Source organism: Eubalaena glacialis, chromosome 3 (assembly GCF_028564815.1).
Source record: "Eubalaena glacialis isolate mEubGla1 chromosome 3, mEubGla1.1.hap2.+ XY, whole genome shotgun sequence".
NCBI classification, from domain to species: domain Eukaryota; kingdom Metazoa; phylum Chordata; class Mammalia; order Artiodactyla; family Balaenidae; genus Eubalaena; species Eubalaena glacialis.
Window position 1 is genome coordinate 6,257,358 of NC_083718.1, and position 23,780 is coordinate 6,281,137.

General features: G+C 33.0%; 1 protein-coding gene across 1 annotated transcript in view; it reads left to right on the forward strand.

Annotated features, from left to right (window-relative positions):
• KCNT2 (potassium sodium-activated channel subfamily T member 2) overlaps nucleotides 1-23,780 on the forward strand; it is a 379,130-nt gene that overhangs the window by 347,136 nt on the left and 8,214 nt on the right. The window contains exon 25 of the mRNA XM_061185285.1: nucleotides 8,212-8,512. Coding sequence (XP_061041268.1) covers nucleotides 8,212-8,512 — 301 coding nt within the window. The remainder of the gene's footprint in view (nucleotides 1-8,211; nucleotides 8,513-23,780) is intronic.

Consider the following 23,780-nt stretch of genomic DNA (forward strand, 5'->3'; position numbering starts at 1 on the left):
TCTGTGTCCTGAATGAGGGTGTCAAATGAATCTCCTTGAATGATAAGTCATCAATGTCATGACATACCTGTATTCCAGAGAAAGTTGGATGCAGTGTTACTCTTGCCCGCGAAGCCTGTGTGTGATTGCAGGGCTGTTGAGGTGCCCCATGTATAGTTAAGTGGAGTATTGTGTCCCTTCGAAGGTGAAGGGAAACTGGCTGAGTCCGTCAAAACAGGCACTGAACAAATCATATTAGTCAAATTTATGACTGCAAAGTATTTACCAGTTGCCAACTGAATAGATTCAGTAATTTCAACAATATTGGACACAGCACCTTAATATGTGGGAGCAGGGCACTAAGGTTGGGACCGTCTACTGTGGGGCACCATTCATTCTTTCCAGGTTTAAGAACAGGTTTAAGAACAGGTCAGTTTGGCTGTTAAACGGAGAAGCAGTGGTGATTATCATCTGTTCTCTAAATAGTTCTTATAATGGGCTTCAATCCTTGAAAGCTCTATACAATCCTTGGAGATTTTATTAACTATATTGGGCAGACAGAAGGTTCATAGGGTCCCATTTTGTCCAACTGATTGTAAGCACCAAAGGTTTTATTTCATTTAATTTCAATTTATTACTCATTGGAAGAGTGTGCATGTCTACTAGGGGATGTTTTGGGGCCATAGGTGTTATGACCATGGGAAATTTAGGCAAGGCGATAGATAGCTCTAATGGTTAAGATGAGGCATACCTCTTTGCCCTCTATTTTATATTTGATAACTCCGCTAAGAGTATAGAGATTACCTTAATTTTAGAGCAATCTCCATATTTAGGGTCTTTGTTTAAAAGTAGTGAGATCTTCAGTCATAACTATAATTTGAGCTCCAACTCAAAGAGAAAAGAAGGCCCTAAAGGTTTGCCAATCGGTACATCTCAGGAGATGTTAAAGTTAATTTGGAACCTATGTTGTAGAGGCACAAAGCCAATCAGCTCCCTTTTTATTGTATTTTTCTTGGTCTTAATAAACTCTTTTGGTAAATTAAGAATTTTCTAGTTGGACTAATTGTGGACTTCTGTTGCAGTTGTTTATTTCCTCCAGTTTTGTTGCTGCTGTTGTCTTTGGTTGGTAGACACTCTGGGAGCTCTTTTCTACCCTGTTCATATGTATAAGTCTCCTGCTCCAGAGAGTCTGAAGTCAGTATCTTCAGAGTTATGGGCCTCTATCATTGCTTTGTCGGATTTTAAGGACCTGAGGCTTAACTCAGTTTTGAATTCACCCCTTGGCTGTGCCACAGGGACCTGTGGGTACTTCTCCTTATTGCTATGGGGATCAGCAACTCTATTGTTCCAGAAGCATAGGCAGCAGCAGCAGAAGCGTTTTGTAGGGTCCGAATGAGCTGTATTCAGGATTGTGGATCTCAGCATGGCAACTACTCTTCCTTCACACAAGCAACCACGTAATCCAGCTGTAGGATGCTCAGGGTATCAGCATTTTCCCTGAACGCTCTATGCAATGGGGATTGATGCCTGCTTTAGACACACAAACGCTGGTCACAGGATAAGGATAATTCTCTGAACTTAATGTCAGTCGTGCTCCTTACTGGAATCTAGGCACACAATTCAATATGAAACACTCAGATAAGTGTGAGACATATGACACAGGACCACTTTAACAAGAGCCCCAATTCCATACTCTTGTCCTTTAATGCCAGTTATTGAAACTTCTAACTTTGGTTGGTTAAGTCCAAACAGAAGCATGGGAGGACTGAATAAATGCAACATAAAACTGCGTAGCTGGCAGTCGTGGCCTAGATACCCTGCTTCCTGTACCAATTGTTACAACTTTAAGAACCCTTTCTGACTCCCCAGGCTGTAACGTTAGATGCTTAGTGAGCCCAATAAATCCTGCCCGATCTAACTTTATGTTTCTTCCACCATTACCCCAAACCCTTAATATCCGTTCCCAAACATGCTCCTCAGACTTTGGTCTGTAAAAATTTAAAACTGAAGTAGTTCTTTTGGAGTGTAACTTCCTAAGCATGTGATAAAAAATAAAATGAGTAACATATATGCCAACTAACACCTACATATTTATAAACACTTTACAAGACTCCTAGTAAAAGAACACAAACAACCAACTAAAATCAGGTCAAAATTATTTCTCAATTTGTTCTTATGAACCGAGATGAATTAGTTAAATTTTAAGGGAAAACATCCACCATGTAGTTAGCAAGTTCATGATAATAGTATTCAAGATCCTAAACAAAGAAGAGAAAAGTAAGATTTAAAGCTTAAAGCACTAGGAAAGGCATTAGATAATTGAAACCCTTGTACACTAGCTGTTTCTGAATGACAGTTTTGAAGGCTCAAAGGAAAAAAATTAATGACCAATGTGAGAAATAATATCGAGATAATAAATTAGCCAAGTTTCAAATTTCACAGACAGCAAAGAAAGCAGAGATTTAATTAAACACACATACAACACACACACACACGGAAAACCAAAGATGTGTGACTATATAACTTAATTGTACACTTAGAACAAACAAATAATCAAAAATGAGATTTAACTCATAAATAGAAAAGTAACTGACTAGGTTTGATTTTCTCTTACAGATAATAACAGAAAGATAGGTGTTAACATATGAGAGAGAGAGAAAGAAAAGAAGGAGGGGGAGGGGAGGGGGAGGAGGAGGAAAAGATGTGGTCTGACCATAGTGGAAAATAAGTAACATAAATTTGTAGATTATTCAACATTATCTTTAGAGAATCTGAAATTTTTTTCTCTTGGACATAAAATTAAACATTGACTTTTGAAGTTATTGGATTGAAATGGTGAGTTAATAGTTAATGGAGATTCTACCTACTACTAGTAAACCTTATATTCATAGAATAACAGATAAAATTGAAAGGTGCCTAAGAGAACATGTAGATGAATTATCTTATTTTTAGATATGGATGAAGCCAAGAGATTGGAATAATGTTCATTATTCTATCAGATTATTAGCTTTAGAAAATCTATTATTTGAGCCTGAGTTCTTGAGAAATTATTTGGTTTTAGAATTTTGGTGAGATTTTTACTACTGTTTTCTTGTAAGTTTTGTTTATTTTTGCTATGAAAACCAGGATAAGTATTATTATCACTATTTTTCAAGAAGCTCAGTTGATTTGCTCAAAGTCATGAAGCATTTACCTGATGTGATTAAAAATACGACTTAGCATTTGATTCCAAATACAGCATTTTTTAGACCATAATATTGTTTGTTGTTAATTATCTCTGTGATTCTGAAAATACATCTAAATACAATGTAACCAGTTATTTTATATTTCTTCTTAGACCACAGACTAAATGAACTTATTAAACTGAGTCTTTATTGAAAATGGAGAAACGCCTTTCTGTAGATTTTTACTGATAAAAAGAAATTTCCAGTGGACCCAGAGTTTCTAGCCATGGTGCTTGTAGATTTAAATTTACATGATCTTTCAAATATTATTATAATTTAACCTATTTTAATGGAAAACATTTTATAGGAATTCTTTCATATAAGGTTCAACTAACACATCTCCAGTGATTTCATTTTCCTCTGTATTTTTCTTTAGCAACAGTTCAGAATGTCTTCATACATAAATCAGCTAGCACAGTTTAAGTCTATTATAAAGGCTGTAAAACTATTCTTAAGGGAGCCACGAATCCAGATTACAAACACTTTCAAACTACTGGGTGAATTGATTTATTTTAAAATACCACTTTGTTCCACAGATGCTCAGTAACCTATGACATGAATAACTGTTCAATAAAAAGCTGAGAGAAGTTGAATAGAGTCAACTGTGTGTGTGTGTGTGTGTGTGCACATGTGAAGTGTGGGAAAGAATGTCTCATATATTTTATCAATCTGACACTTTCTACCTTTCTGAAAATTAAGGTAATTAAGCTGTTTTAAGCATAAGAAACATTTTCTCCTTTATAAAGTTTTCCAGTCTTACTATTATGAAGATACACTTTTAGCTTTTTTCAACCATACTGTTTGATAAATATTTGGAAAATAATATAACTTAAAAAAAGATGAAGTTTTAAATGTATATAAAAATTGTTAGCCATATGAATTTTTCATTTCCTTATTGAACTATATAAATATGTTTCTAGAATCATTTCATGTACGATATGTGTCTTGGTCCATTTAGGCTGCTGTAACAAAACACCACAGGCTGGGTAATTTATAAACAACCAAAATCTATCTCTCACAGCTGTGGAATCTAGAAGCCTAAGATCAGGGTGGCAGCACTGTCCAGTGAGGGTCCTGTTCTGGTCACAGACTTCTCCTTGCATCCTCACGTGGTAGAAGGGGCCAGGAAGCAGTGTGGGATCTCCTTTATAAGGGCACTAATCCCATTGATGAGGGCTCCACCCTCATGACCTAATCACTTCCCAAAGGCCCCACCTACAAATACCCTTGGGAATTAGGATTTCAACATATGAATTTTGAGGGGACACAAACATTCAGATCAGACCATGGCAATACGCAAATATGTTTTTTCATTCTCACAAACATTAGTGTTAAACCTTGGTTTTTCAAGTTAATAATTATGTTAGGCTTCTGACAATAAAAGTATAAAAAAGTCAAGCCAGAGTTCTCCCATTATTCAGAGAAATAGTGAAAAATAATTCATAGAAGCAGTACAGAATAATAAATCTCCCCTTTGACTTAAATACCTATTTTGTTTTTCAGATTTCACAAAACTTTAACCGAGGAAACTTCACCCCCAAGAATTTGATTATAGCACCTTGATTTCTTATGAAATATAGTCACTGGTAGAGAAACTGCACCAAAATATGAGTCATTCCTTTTTCATACTTATACTTCACTTTTATATAGCTCCTCATAATTATTTATTTTTCTTCTCTCCCTTTTATGGTATTTTCATATAAGATTATGAACCATAATATTTACTAGTATTTGCTGATCACTTGCTGAGACAGTCACTATATTATGCACTTTTCATGAGTCATCTTTTAGATTTGCTTGGAAAAACACTGAGCAAAGTAATAGTATAATTATCATTTTTCAGATAGGGAACTGGGGATAATCTTTTAAGTCACATAACCAGAATACAGAACTGGCAAGTGGTAGAACTTGTATTTAAACCCAGCTCTATCTGATGCCAGAATACTTGCTTTTAACCACTCTATAACCCTGACTCTACGTTCAGGAAAAGGTCCTACGATGAAGGCACGTTCGTGTATCCTAGCACTACTCTATTTCCAGTAGGTCATGATGTCATGTTAGGAACACAATAGAGTTACAACCAGGTGATGAAATGGCACCAGGAAAATATATTTATAAGTTGACCTTCTTTTAAAACACAGAGGCACACACATGTGTGCGTACACACGTTCAGTACCCAGCAATAGGATAACTCAGTTTATTACCATTGTAACTGATATTATGGATCATCATTCTTACTAGGATATATTAATATTATTATTATGTGTGGAAGGTTACAGGTGACATGTTTTCTTTATATATTAATGTGTTATATGAATTTGCACAACATTTCTATGAGGTAGAAAATGGGCATCATTATTCTCATGTTACATAGTGGTTACACAGTTTATTGTAGGCACAGAGCTAGGAAATATCCAAAATATCAATCAAATTTGTGTATTTTAATGCAGAAAAATTCAAAGTACTTTTTATTATGTCATACTGGAAGGATGGGAGAAAGGCATACAAATTCCAAACATGTAGAGAACAATCTATGTATTGTCAGTTTAGATTTCTTAAAATTGATCCCCAAATCCTTCTAATTCTCTTTTTCTTTAGTTAAACTGATATATAAAAAGAGATGTTACTTTTATTGAAATAATGATAAAAATGCCTTGTGAGTCCTATGGATTTTTTGTATAAATCATGATATCATTTCCCTAGGGAATTCAAAACAATGGTGAATAGGGGATCCAGTATTATTTAGCTAATATATACTTGATATATTTCCTGGTACACATAACTAAGAGGAAGCATTCACAAAGACAAATATTATTGTATCCTCTACCTGGAAGAGAAGCGAATCTCCAATCTCTCCCTTGAAATATTTATAAACTTACGGTTCCATGACTTGAATTGTCAGTGACATTATATGGGCATAATATCTTGAGTATTTGGTCTGGCAAGATTACTATTTCCACATATTTGTAGGAATCAAACTATTACAGGGACTTATGACTAGAAAGATTACTTCAAATAAACTTAATATTGTGATTCATGAATCTCTGCAAGCCAAGTATCTAAATATGAATGAACTAACATGTTTTCATTTTTCCCACAAAGTACACATAAACTGAAATTACTGAACAAAGATTGATATTCTTTACTGATGGTAGATGTTACTCAAGGGTTTATGTATTTTACTTTCAGAGAAGAGGATTTTCAGTATATTATCAACCAGGTAAAACTAGAGTAAGTTAAGACATATAAAGGTATCCATTACTGCAAAACCATGGTATTAAAATTTTTAATACTTCCAACCTAAATTTCTATAGCTAAAATGAGGTTTCTATATTTTGGTTGAAATGTTCTCTTATCCCAATGGGATTAACATATACACACTACTGTATATAAAATACGTAACCAACAAGGGCCTGCTGTATAGCACAGGGAACTATATTCAATATCTTGTAATAACCTATAAGGGAAAAGAATCTGAAAAATTATATGTATAATATATATAATTTGTTAACCTTCATAGCTTCATGATAAGAGACTATTTCTCTCTTGTTTAGATCGAATTATTTATATATGTATATAACTAAATCACTGTGCTGTACACCTGAAACTATTGATAACATGACATTGTAAATGAACTATACTCTAATTTTTTAAAAAAAGAAATAATTCAATCTAAAAAAGAGAGAAATAGTCTCTTATCATGAAGCTATGAAGGTTAAACAAATTGTTTTGATATCACTCTTCTACAGTGCTGTTTTGGAACAAATGTGAGTGAATATTTACATTTTTTATTGAATTTAAGTGTGAGACGATTGCATAGCTTGCCACTCGGAATTGTGTCTAAGGCATTGACTGAGCCTCCATAATTCATATTCACTTTTAAAGGATCTTGTTGGATCTGCCTGCTGACCTTACTTAACTTGGTAATTTAAATTCTATTAGTTTGGAAGCCAGCGACACATGCATGTTGTAGCTGAAGCTCAAACTTCCATTCACAGACAGGAAACACAACAGGATTCCTAAACATGGCTCTTATGCAGAATAAAATGCAGGAAGCTGTCCCTTTGCATGTGCATGCTTTAGAAAGTAAGGCTTTCTGCTTTGAACCGTGTTGCAGTTCATATGACTTCCTGGTATGAAAAGCAACAATTTTGAAACAGGAAACTTTCCTATAATCAAAGGAAAGCTTCTTACTTTAAAATCAGATTTAGTAGTAAAAGAGTAGATCAAAATAGACTTTATGAATATGTTCATTGTTTTTCCCTCCTATGGAGAATAGCCTGATTTAAGTTTTATTTGTGATTCTAGAATACATTTGTGAAATACTAATATTTACAACACATTTTCACTTAGAACACTGAGAACAATTCCTGAAATATATTGTAATATTTCCATCAGAAAACATTTTATGTGGTGAATAATTAATGCATGAATTAAATAAAATGTACTTTTTGTTTTCCTCTGGGTCATATGAACAAATAAAGAAATTCACATTTTATAAAGTTCAGGCCAATGCCTTCTTTAGAAAGAGCAATAATTTTAAAACCTTAAAAAATATTATTAATTCCAAAAATAAAACAACTTTTATAATCCTTATTTAAATTTCATGTGAAATACTAGGAGCAAATTGAGAAAAGTCCATTACATTGACTTTATTTGAATAAAGTTATAAAATATCTAGTTCTTTTGCTTGTGGTTTCAAACAACTCTATGCTAGTAGTCATTTGATAAGATAACTCTGATACATAAAAAATTAAATTCTTTTTATAAAGAAACTGATATTGGAGGATGCAAGGATATTTTATCTGGTTCAAATATAAGTTCAAAAAGCATATTTTCTAATTTTTTAGTAGCAGAAAATTAGTATCAATGATTATGATTTTGCTCTTTCTGTAAAAACTCTCATGAGATATATAATTATATTAAGATACTAGCAAAAAATAAGAATATAACTCTAGGCTACATGATTCCTAAAATATCTAATTACCAACATGCATTTCTTTTAAAGTCTCAAATATCCATCAGTGTGGAAGAGTGGGAAGACACCAAAGACGCCAAAGAGCAAGGTCACCACCGAAGTAACCACCGCAACTCAACATCCAGTGACCAGTCCGACCATCCCCTGCTAAGGAGGAAGAGCATGCAGTGGGCCCGAAGACTGAGCAGAAAAGGTCCCAAACACTCCGGTAAAACAGCTGAGAAAATAACCCAGCAGCGCCTGAACCTCTACAGGAGGTCAGAAAGACAAGAGCTTGCTGAACTTGTGAAAAATAGAATGAAACACTTGGGTCTTTCTACAGTGGGATATGGTATGCTCCTTACAAGTATTGTATGATGTGGACTTGTGATTTCTTGCAGCTAGTTGTAACAGAGCCGGCTCTAATTCAGTAACTTAAGAATCACATTTTTGTTTCACAGGTCAATTTGAAGGGACTAGTAACACATGTCTAATCTCCTAGAGACGATTATAACAATGCTATTAAAAAGAGAGCGCTAAAATTTTTAAGTATTTGCTCAGGTCTCTAGACACTGTGCTGAACCCATTACAAGAATTATCTTAATTTTAATTTTCACAAAAAATCTTCCATTTTAGAGATAAGGAAACTAAGTCAAGTAACTTGCTAATTAGCTTGTTAATAGCCTGACTGAGATTTGTATCCAGTTCTGTCTGGCTCCAAAGTCTGTTTTACACACAAACACACGCACACACAAACCACATTTTATTTTAGGCCCTGGGATAAAATAGATGTGTGGCATTGACAAGTAACTAAATGGATGAGCCACAGATGAACCAAAATGTTTCTATAAAATTTGTTCAGTTTGTTGTGATCCAGAAACAAAGAATCTTCAAAAGCTTTAATCTGAAGCTCAAATAGTGCTTGATTTCATACAGTGCAGATATGTCCCAATGATTGCTATGCTCTTATGTTGATATGTGATTGTAATATAGATATATTGCATATAGCACAGCTTAAATAAATAATGCAAAGACAATTTTAAAATATGTCATTTATCACTATAAGAATTTTATTTAAAGGAAATTTAGTCAACATATGAGAAAATCAAATAATAAATAAGGTGTTTTATTTTGTTATATATATATACATATATATGTATATATATACATAACTTGGGTAAATCAGGAGCTAAGATGTCAGTATCATGTAGGTTTTAAGGATAACATAGAATAAATGTCATATTTGCCCCCATCTCATCTTTATTAATAAAGTCTCAACTTGAAACAGTGTACATAGGGAGAAATGTTAATCATTGAATTGGATGGAGTTTAAAAGAAGTTACCTGTGTTTCTTTGAACAAGAAAAGGAAGCATATTTACTGAGTACCTAATCTATGCCAGGAATTGCGTTAGGTGCTTTATGTGTATTTTCTTATTACTCCTTATAAACACTGATTAGATGTGTGTCCCATTTTGCCCTTCAAGAAGTTGAAGTTCAAGAGGTAAAAGATCTTGCTCGAGGACATAAAGTTGAAATATGTTGAAGTCAGGATTCCATAGGTACTTGAAATTCATAATGATATTTCAGTTACTTAAAATGTAGTACAGACTCATTCATGACGAATAATTTTAATATAAGCACAAAAGGTCTTATATTGAGACAAATTAAAAGAAAAAATCTTAATTTAAAAATTATATTAGGAGCTCTTTGCCAATTTAATGACATTAAGTATGATTGTACTTCTTACAGTCCTATAATTACATGTACTTTTTCTAGTTATTATTCAGGTATTTTTTTTTCTTTTTTTTAATGTTCTAGTAAGTGATTATCCATCCAAGTTCCAGCTGTGTTTCATGAACATTATAACCCCAGGCTGGTCCTGAAGGCAGTGTGTCAAATAATAGTTTGACTCTGAGAGACACAAGATGCATGAACTGACTGCATGGGAGAATCATCAGAGAAGCATACTATGTTATTGCTAATAAAACTTCTATCAGTTACCTTGCATTTAGCCATTCTCTCTTTTTTTTTTAAGTAAATTTATTAATTTAATTCTCATGCTAATTCTTACAGGAAGGAAGAACAGATACTGTCCACCTTCTTTTCTCTTTTCTTTCCTTCTTTCTCTCTCCATCCATTCTATCCATCTATCTATCCATAGATCCATCAATCCATTCTAAATCCTGTATTGGGACCCTCTAATAACATAGCGATTATGAAAACAAGATTTGGAATCTAATGCATCATGGGCCTCTGAACGTCTCCATTTATTCCTAACTCACAATAATTCATCCATTCAACAGATATTATTAGGTTGCCTTCTTAGTGTCAGGCACTGTTCCAGGCACTCGGAATAGACCAATGACCTATTCAGACAAGACCTCTGCATTTATGGAATTTATATTCTAGTGTCAGCTGGTAGATTTGTTTGTTTGTTATTATTTAACTTCTCAAGGCCATTTTCTGATTTGTGAAATAGAAATAATAATACCTATGTTGTAGGTTTTGTTGTGAAGGACAAATGGGATAATTAATAATAATGTGCTTAGCCCAGAACTGGCATTCAGCTAATCCCACAGATCTACCGTGTGTCTGTCTAAGTACTGTGTGTCTGTCTGTGCTTTATACATAAAAAAAGGAATTTTTTTTTGCCCACCTCAAAAAACAAACCAACACATTTTGCACCCTTGGGGGCAATGTTGTCTTCAAGCAGAATACATGCTATGAGACAATTATTGTTTTACATGTTTGCCTTTCTTTTTTCTTTTTTTGGGAAGAAGGAAATGTCTTACTCATTCTTTAATCTTTGTATCCCTAAACCAATTACACATTTCCTGACACATAGGAACCCAGTAGCTGCATGTTGATTGCATGAACAAATAGAGTGCTTAAAGATGAGAAAACAGGGTCTCAAATATAAACAATTTACTTGGGTCTCCCAACCTAGTATACACGCAAGTCAGTCCTTTAACTTGTGACTTTTGACTCCATATATTTTTGTGTATCCACTGGACCACTTATTTTTCCTACATTAGTGTCAATATTTTGTAGCGCTTTACAGATTTGAAATATTTTTAAGTGCTTTATACACAATGCATGATGATTGATTTAACCACGAGTCATAATCTGATTTTTCTTGAGTAGGAGTCGCCTGATTCAAGAGAATGACTAGATTTCTTTTGACCTATTGGATATGAGACAGAAAGGAGAGAAAAGGGAAAGTCAAAAGATGACTTTTGAGGGCTCTAGCTGGAGCAAGTAAGTGCATGGTGGTGACATTCACTGAGCTTAGAAGAAGGGGAATACTTTGGGGTGAAGATAATACATTTAATTTGAGTGCCTGGAAGACTTCAAATGGATAATGATATGTAAGAGGCTAGATTTCTGCTGTTTGGTGCTCAAGAAGAACAAATGAGATGTGTATATAGACTTGGGAGTCATCAGCCTATAGATTTTAAGTAAGGTCATAGAAGTAGATGGAATAACCCCAGGTGAAGGACTACAAGAGAACTCTAGAAAATACTTTTCTGAAATGTTAAGGTAAGAAGTATTTTCTTTATAAAACAAGAGGCTGAAGTGTCTAGAACTGAATTACCCAAAAGATGTGTCATAGTACAATAATATGCTATCAGTTGGTGACATGTTTTATTGTTACATTGATTATTTATACCTTTCAAAGGCCAGGTGGGGCCTGGGTTGGTCAGAAGCTGGTCACTTCTAGTCATAAGCAGGTTTGTCTGCTACCCCAATGTAATATAAAGTTGTATGTCCTATGTGTTTTAGGATATGAAAAAAATGTTAAAATTTTGCAGTAGAGAAATGGGAGGGAGTGATTAATAGTGCAGAAAGTATAGTGATAGGTCATTGCTGACCTTGGTGAGGATAGTATCAGTTGGATAGCATGTGTGAAAGCCAGATTTGAGTAGCTTGAGGATGAATTAAGATCTAGATATAGTGGATTTCATATATTAGGGACCTCAAGATACTGAAAATTTAGTCTTCTGTCTTATTGCTCCATGATCTATTGTTTCCATTGCCAAAGTCATATCACGGTACAAGACGCATGTTGAAATTCCATCCAGGAGGAAGGAGGCAGAGACCAGAGAAGAAAGGGTTGTCTCCTCAATTAAAAGATATTACCAAGTAGTTGCACACACCATTTCCACTGTGTCCCATTGGCAAGCAAGTACGTTTCATTTTCAGTGGCCTAAATCTAATATTTAAGAAGACAAGGCAAATGTCTTTTGAGAGACAACTATTCTCTGACTCAGTGGATGTTTTTTAAGAAATTTCATGGTGAAGGAGAGGTGAGAAATCTGGAAGAATCTGGATGAGAAAGTGGAGAGGGAAGAGGAACTTTTTTTTTTTTTAAGGTCAGAGAGGTAAGAGCATGTTTAAATAAGATTAAGCCACCAGTGGAGAAGTTGAAAGAAAATACAGGAAAGAGATCACAGTCGGAGCCCTTGCTTAGATATTTGGAAGTGAGGAAAATCTGACTTTTAAAATGCATAAACAGGTAGGTATTTTGACAGGAAGTTGAGTAATATTTCACGTGATAGTAAGAGGTATAATCGTCTGTTGAGAATGATGGCAAGAGTGGAAGGGTGAGTGTTTTAAAAATAAGCCAGAATATTTGCAGCTTCAGAGGAAACGGTGTCCTTTCTGTGCGAGACTAACCTTTCTGTCTTATTCTTGATTTAAAAAAAAAAATTAATATAGAAAATGTCAAGCATGAATAAATGTAGAAAGAAAAGTATAACGAACCCACGTATACTCATTTTTCTGCTTCAACAATTATCAACTCATGGCCTATTTTCTTCCATGTATATGCCTACAAATTTCCTTCACGTCTCATATTAATTTCAGGTAAATTTCAGACCTCATATATTTCAGTAGATACCTCTATCATTTAAGTACTAGTTTAAAAAATATAGCCACCTACCATTTTCACACTTAAAAATAATTTTAATATCATCGAGTATTCACTTGTTCAAATTTCCAGTGACCTCACAAATGTCATAATTTTTTTAGACTTTATTTAAATCAGGATTAATGAAGGTCTGTGCATGGAGATGGGTGACAAGTTTATTAAATCATTTTTAATTTCCCTCATTTTGTATTTTTCCTACTGCAATCTATTTCTTGAAGAAACTCACTTTCTGTCCTGTGGTTTCCTAGACTCTGAATTTCCACTCTAAATTGGCCCATTCTATTCCCTGCCTTTTCTTTTTTTAACCATTTTTTGTTATTATTATGAACTCCTAGATTTAAATGTATTTTATATGTTTTAATCCATATGTTATTAGATTATTCATCATGTTGTTCTAAATTTGGCCAGTGGGAGCTTCTTCAAAAGCCTCCTGGGTCCTTTTGTCATGACATCAACCGTCTGTGATCGACTTCCCTTGCTCTCTGTAGGACTAAATGCTCCCCACCTAAAATAAGCCATCCCTCCAAGGATCCTGTCTCTTTTATTGGGAAATGGTATTTCAAGATTATAACCAAGTTTCAGAGATGTTCATTTTTACTGTGTTTGTCACTTTTTCTGAGTTTTTCAGTGGAGAGCTAAAAGATTAGGTAGATAGATGATAGATAGATAGATAGATAGATAGATAGATAGATAGATAGATAGATAGATAGATAGATGATAGATAGATAGGTAAACTATTTCACCAGTTCATATGGATACTTACAATTAAAATGCAGGCTATAGGGATTTTATTTAACTTTTTCTGTCCTATATCTGTACTTTCTTTTTCCTACACCTAGATTACTGCTTGTCAGTAACAATAGAAATGATGGAATTATAAAAAATCATATTGTATTTTTCACAATATACATAAAACAGTCTCAGAATAATAATATAATGCTAATATTAACACTATAATTGCTAAAAATGCATTTTTTATGCATTCTTTACTTTATATACTAGCCCAATAAGGATGTTTAGTAAAATTATTCTAAGTCATGGAAAAGTTCTTCTTGATGTGGTTATACTATCAATTGGATATAAATTTAGACTCATTTCTGTTTTCAGTGTTTAAGAATTGCTTTTTCTAAAATTTAATTTTGTTTTTTAGTTATGTAAACTATGTACACAGTCCAAAGAGAAATATTTAATACAAGTCATATTCAAAGAAATTTAACATCTGTCCCTGTCACTGCCACACAATCTCCTTCTCCTCCGTGAGTAACCTTTTTTAACTTTATGGTTTATCCTTCCATTTTTAATTATAAATTTAAAAATATATATGGTAGCATGATATGTTCCTTTCTTTTTTTCCCACATTGCTTCTTTCACTTAACAGTATATCCTGGAGATCACTGATTTAGTAGAATATAGAAATAGTTCTTATTTCTTTTTACAGGTGCCTAATGCTCCATTGTATAAATGTAGCATAGTCTATTAAGCTAGTCCTTTCTGTCTTTTCTAATTACAAAGTCTTGCAATTAATAGGCACATGCCTACATCTTTCTGTGTTTTTTCTCAGTGTGTCTTTGGGATGGATATCTAAAAGTGAGATTACTGGATTAAAGATTAAATGTGTATATACATATAAAATTTTGCTATTGGAAAAATTTTCCTCCTTAAATATGTATGATTTTGCATTTCTGCCAGCGAAGTATGAGAGACCATTTTCTCAAAACCTTGCCAACAGAATGTGTTGTTAGACTTTTGCATGTTTTGCCAATCTAATAGATTTTTTTAAGTGGTATCTCAGCATGCCTTCTTATTCTGATGAGGTCAAGCATCCTTTCATGTGGTTAAGAGTCATTTTTAGTGAATTATTTACATCTAGCCAATTTTTATAGATTTATTTTTTGTTCTTAATATTTTTAGAAGTGCTTATATATTAGGTAAATTAGAACTATGGATATTAATTGCAGATATTTCTTTCTCAGCTTAGTCTTTTTCCTTTACTTTTATTATTTAATATTTTAATCCAATTTTTAAAGCATTTGCATTATTCCTGATCAATTTTAAGTAATAGGAACACTTTTCTCTCTTCCAATTTAGAGAGAAATTCTTCTATTTTTTTTTCATTACTTACTTGGTTTCACATTTTGCATCTAAATATCCCATCTGTTTGGAATTTATCCTGGTATATATGGTGAGCAAGGGAACACAGTTTTGTATTATCTAAGATATTTTTTCATATTTAGTTATACAATACCACTTATTAAAATGCACACCCCATTCTATTGATTTTTAGATCCTGTTTTAGCAGATCCTAAATTTGTACTTGTTATTGGGTCTATTTCTATACTTTCTGTCGTGTTACAATGGTCTGTCTGCCTCTTCTGACAAAAACACCTACTGTTTTAATTAGAGTCTTTGGTATCTGGTAGGGCTAGGAGCACTGCACTCTTCTTTTTCAATATTTGCCTAGCTATATTTGGATGCTTCTTCTTCTGAGTTAATTTTATAATTAACTTGTTTGCTCCAGATGAAAAGAAAGGATTCTTTTCCTATGCTTTTAATCCTACTTCTTCCTGGCTCCTTCAAATCCAGATTCTGTCATCTAATCCCACTCTTTCCTAATCTTTCATGTTTCTCCCTTTCCTTTCTCTTAGTTCCTCTTCCAAGGAAATCAGGTGTCCTTCCCATAATCCCGACAGAAACACACATGAACACACACGTGCATGCACCCACACACCCCTTAGTCTTCACCTTTTCTCTTGTGTTCTTTCTTTTATCTACTAATTACATTCCATGTCTCTGCATTATTACCTCACATTTACTCTCCACACATTTCTCCTTCTCTACCCCTTTAATGAGAACACTGTAACATACAAAGGATTCTTATTTTCCCTGCTCTATCTACGGCAATATCCTTTCCTGGATCCTCTTTCTCTGTCCTCTTTCTGAATTTAGCTTTCAACTAAGTGTTTGCATGAAAATTACTTCGAATGATCAAACTTGTAGAACAATGCTGCTTTATAAATGATACATTAGAAAAGTTATTTTTATACTATTTAAAGAAAAACTTAATTATATCTCAAATAATAGGAAATCATAAACACTGAAAAAAATGCCTAAAATCTAAAAAGTCACTAAATTAATATTTGATAATTAACCATGCTTCCTGAAGGCATGGATTACCTCTCACTTGTTTTTTATAGTATTCAATTCCAAAGAAAGGTAATTCTTAAAAACCAGAGGATAACATTTTTATTTCCTGACATGCCTATCTCTACAGGTTAGGTTGAAATACTATAAATGCTTGTGCGTGTATTAACTAAGATAAACGTATACCTATCCCCCAAAAGACATTAATGAGATAACAGGTGTATAATCCCTCACTTGCAATTTTAAAATCCAAAATTTCTGAAGACTGAATTTTTAAGCAGGTTTGACACTAAAACTTGTATAAATGCTGAACCTGATCCAAACTGCTTGAAACTCTTTGTATCCTTTATCAGATTTATTGTGAATATTCATATGTTTGCTACAGAAATATGAAACTGTCTGTTGCTTCAGGCCCAACTGAGCGTATTACATGAAATACATTATGTGCCCAATATTACTTTCTAAATCTAAAAAATTCAGTTCTGGTACACATCTGGCCCCAAGGGTTTGGGAGACAGAATTTGAGGACCTGCCTTTCTTGGGAAATTAAATAACATGACAATCTACAAATTCTGCCTGCTTTTCATTGAAATTTTTTTGAAAACGTCTTCGATATAACTTTAAAAACTTATTTACCTCAAAGATCATGGCATTATATACTAACTGGCCATGTGTCCTTGGGTAAGTCACTGTGTCCCTGAACTTCATGTTCTTCAACCATCAAATAAGGATAATCAGGTCTTCTGAAGGGGTGAGATGTGAAATAATAGAATGCATGTGACAAAAGATTTTTCAGTCTATAAACTGTGCTGCAAATATATAGTTATTATTTTATTTTCTGTTAATAACTGGCATTATTCTTCAACAATCTATTTGGCTTTCATACTCACTAAGAACTATTCTTAAAAACTGTTGACAGATTCTTAATGATTAGCACTTAGAATGATGCATATTTTTAATATTCAATATTTATAAGATATTTTGTATTATATAAAATATAATATATTTTAATATTATAAATCGGCAAGTAAGTATTCCTGGTGTGACCGCTGCTACAGATTCTAGCTGATTTTGACATGGTTTGTTTTACGTTTCATACTGTTAGTAAATGAGGGAATGCCGAGGGGGAAAAAAATGAAATCCTTTTAAGTGACAAAGAGTAACTTCTAGTTAGACATGGCTTTCATTACATACATCAGGAAGCCTTAGTTTCTTTGTTAAGTAAATTCATAATTTGCCTGAAATAATGGATGGGTTAACCAAGAGCTTTTTTTATAGTTAATATGGTGACTTAATTCGTAGTCATCCTCTTTCTTATGGAATAGAAGCAAGCAAAAATAACAAGAAAGGATTGTTATTCCCACCCAAATGTATGATATATATGGTGATGGCAGTAGTAGTAATAGTAACAGTAATAGTAATAGTAAAACCATCAACTTCTATTTTTAGACTCTTTTATAAATCATTGACCATTTTCATATAGGCTTTTAATAAAAAATTCCCCCAAATTCTAAACAATAGCTCAGGTACCTTTTTCTAGTAAAAGATTACTTACAAATTTATCCTAAAACAAATTACCAAAGAGGGAAAAGGCATCAAATCTAGATATTTTTCTAGCGTGTTTTACAGCATTTAGTATTTAGGAGGAATAATATAAGTATCTGAGATCACTGTAATGACTTCAACAACAATTTATTATTTCAAAAGAAATTGACACTGGATTTTTATTGATTTTTGAAATATGTCATTTTCCATCTCCCAATATAAATGAGTACAATAGTGTTGACATGTACAATCAGTATATACTGCCAGTATAGATTTCTAGAAAATGGACGATTTAATGTTTCCAGAACTGACCCATTCTCACAAGGTGGCAGGCAGACACAGAAGGATAAATCCATGGGTTTTATGTTAATCTCATTCTGTATATAGAATGTTAATAGAAAGAAACAAACTCAATGGTTTTCTTAATAGTTAAAGTAATGAAGCTTTCAAAGGAGGTAATTGGTGAGCTGATAATGATTTATGGTAAATGAAATTATTTCTGCAATGAATTTTCCATATATCCCTAAAGTAAAACTATAAAGTTTTGTTTCATGGAATTGTATCATATCCTTCCCAGAACATTAATTTCTCAATGATATCAATATTTTTACATAATTTAACACCATGGTTAACTTAATTGCACTTAAATATACATATATTTTATCTTTACAACTGGAAATTCAAATATTGTGTTTTGGCATAAGTGTAAGAAAAATGTGGCCATTTGAATAAAATAAAATATTTTCTTGTCATTGAGAAAAAAATTTAATTGGTTGAGTGAACTTTTTACTTCCAACATTTTATTATGAGTTGAGTATAAATAATCAATGAGAGCAAAGAATGAGCTTTCTAAATGCATTGAATCAGTAAGAAGAAATTTCCAATTATGATGACTGTTTATGCTCTCAATTTAAATAACTAGAAAAAATATAAATCAGTGTGTGCAGATGTTGGAAGAAATTAGCATATAACTTTGTTACCGGAGAAAAGGTTAACAAATGAGTTAAGCTTTTTACAGGCTGGAAGTCATGTAAGTGGACCCCAAATTAGAAAATATGACCTGTAACAGTAGAAAAAGATCAATCAACAGAAACAGATTCAGAAAACACGAATATTAGGTAGTTATTACAATATTGTCTATATGTTTAAGATGGTAGAGGGAAACAGGAAAATAATAAGGAGAGAAATTGAAGATATGAAACTCTTATTAGAGTTTAGAATTTGTAATGCAGTATTCAAAATAAAATGTATACTTTTATTTTATTGATGGGATGTACATAAGAATAGCTACTGCAGAAGAAAATATCAATGAACATAAAGCCATAGCAATAGACTATCCAAAATGCAGAATAGAGAAGAAAAGAAAAAAACCTTGAAAAAATAGTGTTAGTTACTTGTGGGACAATATCAGATAATCATGTAATTGGAGTACCAGAAGGAGGAAGAGAATGGATATTTGAAGAAATAATGACCAACATTTTTTTCCAAATTTGATGGGGACTCTATTCAAGATCTAAGAAGCTCAGTGAAACTCAAGCAATATAAATATAGCAAATAAAATAATGCCAAGACACAATATAAAAAGTTGCCGAAAGCCAATGATAAAACACCTCAAAAGAAGCCGGAGGAGGTCTTTTTTTTTTTTGAATGAGAGACAAATAAAAGGACAATAGCGAACTTCTTGTCAGAAACTTCTCAAACCAAATCACAGTTGAGAAACTTCTTTAGGGTACTGGAAAAAATAGTCTACCTAATACTCTATACATAGTAAAAATATCTTTCTAAACTAAAAGCAAGTAAGGACAGTTTTAGGGAAAAAATGCTGAGAAAATTTGTCAACAGCAGCTCTGCAGTCTAAAAAAATTGTTCAAAGAAGTTCTTAAGATAGAAGGAAAATGATGCCAGGTGGAAAGTTAGATCTAAACAAAATAAGTAAGCATGTGGGAAAATGTAAAAGATACATTTCTATTTTTAAAATTTTGTCCAAAGATAATTTACTGTTTATAACAAACATTGTAAGGTATATAGCATATGTAGAAGCAAAGAAGTATGGCAGTAATAACTCAAATAATTAGGAAGAAATAGAACTATAATGTAGTAAGCTTGTTATATTACATGTGAAGTGGTGTATTATTTAAGCGTAGATACCGAAAAGTTAAAGCTGTATATTTTAGATGCTAGAGCAGGGGACAGCAAACTGCAGCACAGCAGTTTTTGGAGAAAAAAAAAAGCAACCATTCTTGTTAGTTTTTGTATTTTTTATGGCTGCTTTCACTTTACAGTTTAAAAAGTTTAATAAGTAAAACAGAGCTCATATGGCCTGAAAAGTCTGAAATGTTTATTATTTCATTCTTTACAGAAAAAAAATTTGTCAACCCATGGTCTAGAGAAACTACAACACAACTAAATCAAAGAGATATAACTAATAACTAATACTGCAAATAAAATGGAATGATCATATGAAGAGCTTTTTAAAACCTCGATTAATCCAAAGAAGGCAGGGAAAGAAGAAAAGAGGAGCAAAGAACATCTGGGACAAGTGAAACACAGCTAGCAAGATGGTAGATTTAAACTCAACTATATTTATATTAAATATAAATGGACTAAACATTTCAATTAAAAGGTAGAAGGCATCAGATGGGATTAAAAGAAGCAATATCCAGCTCTGTGTTGCCTAAAAGAAGCCCACTTAAAATGTGAACAAAGAAATAGATTAAAAGTAAAAGCATACAATTATATTTCATGTAATCACAAATCCATAGAAAACTGGAGTAGCTATATTAATATTAAAGTAGGTCCATACAATAACTTGGATGCCTGACAAAAACATTACACAAAGGGAAAAAAAAGCCACACAGAAACACACTGTAAGATCTTAGCAGAGTTATTGTTCCTAGAAATCAGTGATTCTAGGGGTTGGAGGTGAAAGGTGGGAATTGACTGCAAAAGGGTTAAGAGGGATCTTTTTGTCATTATAGAAATGTTCTATGTTGTAATTATGATAGAGGTTGCACTATTCTATGCATATATCAAAACTCATTGAATGTGCATTTAGAATTAGTAAATTTCTTATTTTGTTTTACCAATAAGTCTATGAGATAAACAGAACAATGATGATTATCCAAAGATACCTTAAATGATATGCTTAAAATCATATAGGAAGTTTACAGTTAACGTGTTAAAGGTAAACCTATAGACTTTGCCTGTCTTGTTCATTGCTGTCCCCAGATTTAGAATTATTTGTGACTATAATCATGCCCAGTTAACATTATTAAATGACTAAATTGGAGAATAAAATAATGAATATCATGTGATAAATTATGATTATCAACTAATCATAAAAATGCCTCTGGTAAGTCATACGGTGGTACTACAGGTTAGCTGCAAAACTGAAAAACATGCTATATACTTATTTTTAAATTGTTCAGATAATACGTTCAATACATTTTTCTTCAATCTCAGATACTATTTCAGGTGAAGTACCTTTAAGTTTAAATTAGTGTATCCAACTACTAAAACGAAAATGAATAAGGTCTTTCCAAAACCTTTTGGACTTTCTGTATAGAAGTGTATTTATTTTACTTTTTCAGATTATCAACTAGATCATAGTTTTAAATTTAGAAGTATTCACCTGAAAATATATTGAACCCATTATTTGTGAATGTAATTAATGTTCTATTTTTTAAAGTGTACCTGTGTCTGTTACTTTGCAGACAATCTGTACTGTTTCACCCCACATCACTTAACGTAAAGTATTGTAATAATATTTTCAAAGAAACTAGCATTTATTGAGCAGTTTCCATTCACTAGGGACACATAATAGCTGTAAAGGTCAATACTTGTTTAGGGGAGGGGGGGCAGTGGAGAAAGCATTTTAACAAAACAAAACCGAACCTGAACCATTGAAGAAATAGTATGTTTTTAGACACATTATTCACTTTTTTTGAATTCTCTGTCACATTAAAAAATAGCCAGGGGGTTTTGGTCTTTTACTATTTATACAAGGTAGTAATATAGATTTTTAAATGTTAAGAAATATCAAATACTCCATTTTAAAGGAAAATTGAGTTCTAAAGTAACTAGTTTTGTGTATGAAGCTAGTAAGTGATGGGGAGGCTCATGACAGTTGAAAATGAGTGATTTCTGAAGCTTTGCTTTATATCATTCTTGTTTGGCTAATTGTTTCATCTCATCTTGATTTATGGATGTTTATATGAAGGGAGGTTAAGAGAGTATACTTCTTGCTTTTTATCTTGTATATCATAAAGTAGTTCCAAATTATCGAAAGGTTATGAAAATCGTTTTAAGTAGAGGTGGTTAAATATATTTATTCTTTTATCCGTACCTCTAGCCACCTTTTCTTCCCTGAAAATAGACTGGTAAGTTCAGTAAAATGAACAAAATAGTTGTACTCATAAACACAGTTTGATACTAAACTGGAATACATGAACCAGTTAAATCAGCACTGAAAAACTAACCCATTTCATAGGTGGATAACACAAAATGTAGATGGAAATTCAGGTGAGGGGAAAGGGAAATCATCTCTAGGTTGTGCTATTACCAGTTATTTGGACTGGACCCTGTTGGGGAGATAAGCACTGTGCAACGGAGAGTATTTTCTCTGGTATTTCTTGTGTCACTGAAGAAAAAATATGCTCTCAGGCTGGTACAGACCAATTTCTTCCTTTTTACTTGCCTCTTCCATCAGCATTCAGATATGCTGTGGTGTCCATCCTAAAACATCTCCATCTCTTCTTCCCTCCCTTCCTCCCTCCTTCACTCTGCTCTCTCCTCCCCTCCCTTTCTCTCTCTATGGCTCTCTTGCTCTCTCAAGCTCTCCGTCTATCTTTCCCTCCCTCCTCCCAAATTTCCTGCATTTCCATTGCTCCCAAGCCACCATCATCTCTCCCCTGGGCTTCTGTACTATTCTCCTACTATCCCTGAGAGCAAATTTGAGCCCCCACAAAGTCCATTTCCCACAGAGCAGCCAAAGTGATATACTCAACACAAAATCAGATCATGCCTCCAAACCTCCCATCCTTACAACTTTTCAATGGCTTCCCTGTGCCTTTAGACTAAAATTCAAACTTCTGATGAAGGTCTCTAAAGCTCTCCAGGGTCTGGACCCAGCTTGCCCTTTTGACATTGTCTCCAATTAACTCTTCCTTGTTTAGTCCATTCTCAAGGACCTGCTTTCTGCAACTTAAACTCAACCATTTCAGCCTTTCCCATTTGTTGTTCTTTGTTGCAAACTTTTCTTCCCCTATCTTTGCATGCCAACACCTTCATATCATAATATAGGTACAATTATTATTTACAAGTTATGGATTGAATTTGCCTGCTCTGATAATAATAGGAAACCTTTATACAGCACTTGATATTCTGAATCAGAATTGATTCTAAGAACTGTATATTTATTCTGATGTATTAATGTTAAATTATACTTATTATTCATTTATCATTTAATTCTAATAATAAGCTTTAAGACAAAAAACTATTGCTACCCCATTTTACAGGTGAGGAAACTGAACAGAGAAAGATTAAGAAATTAAGTAATGTGCCTAAGGTCTCAGCATAATTGGGAAACCAGGATTTCAATGCAAGCCCTCTGGTTTCAGGTCTTTGTTCTTAACAGAGCTTTTCATTGATACCTTTGTATTCTTTGAAATGTTTCTCTGATAACAATACACAATGGATGTGTGTTTTTGGCAGTCTTATTTAACGAAACCTACACAAATACATGTAAGATTTAAATTTATTTTATCAAATTTTATTCTCCTCTTTTAAAACTGCTTTTAAAATACTTCAAAAGGGACGTTTTAAAAACCGAAACAAAACAAAAATATGAAACTCATGTGTGTGGAATGGGATTCAATCAATTATTATGTAAGAACAATAGGAATATACATCTATATCCTTTCTGTTATGCTATTTACCTGAAACACTCTATGCAGAGTATTTCCTATATGAAGATTTCGATTGAATAATTACATATGCTAATTA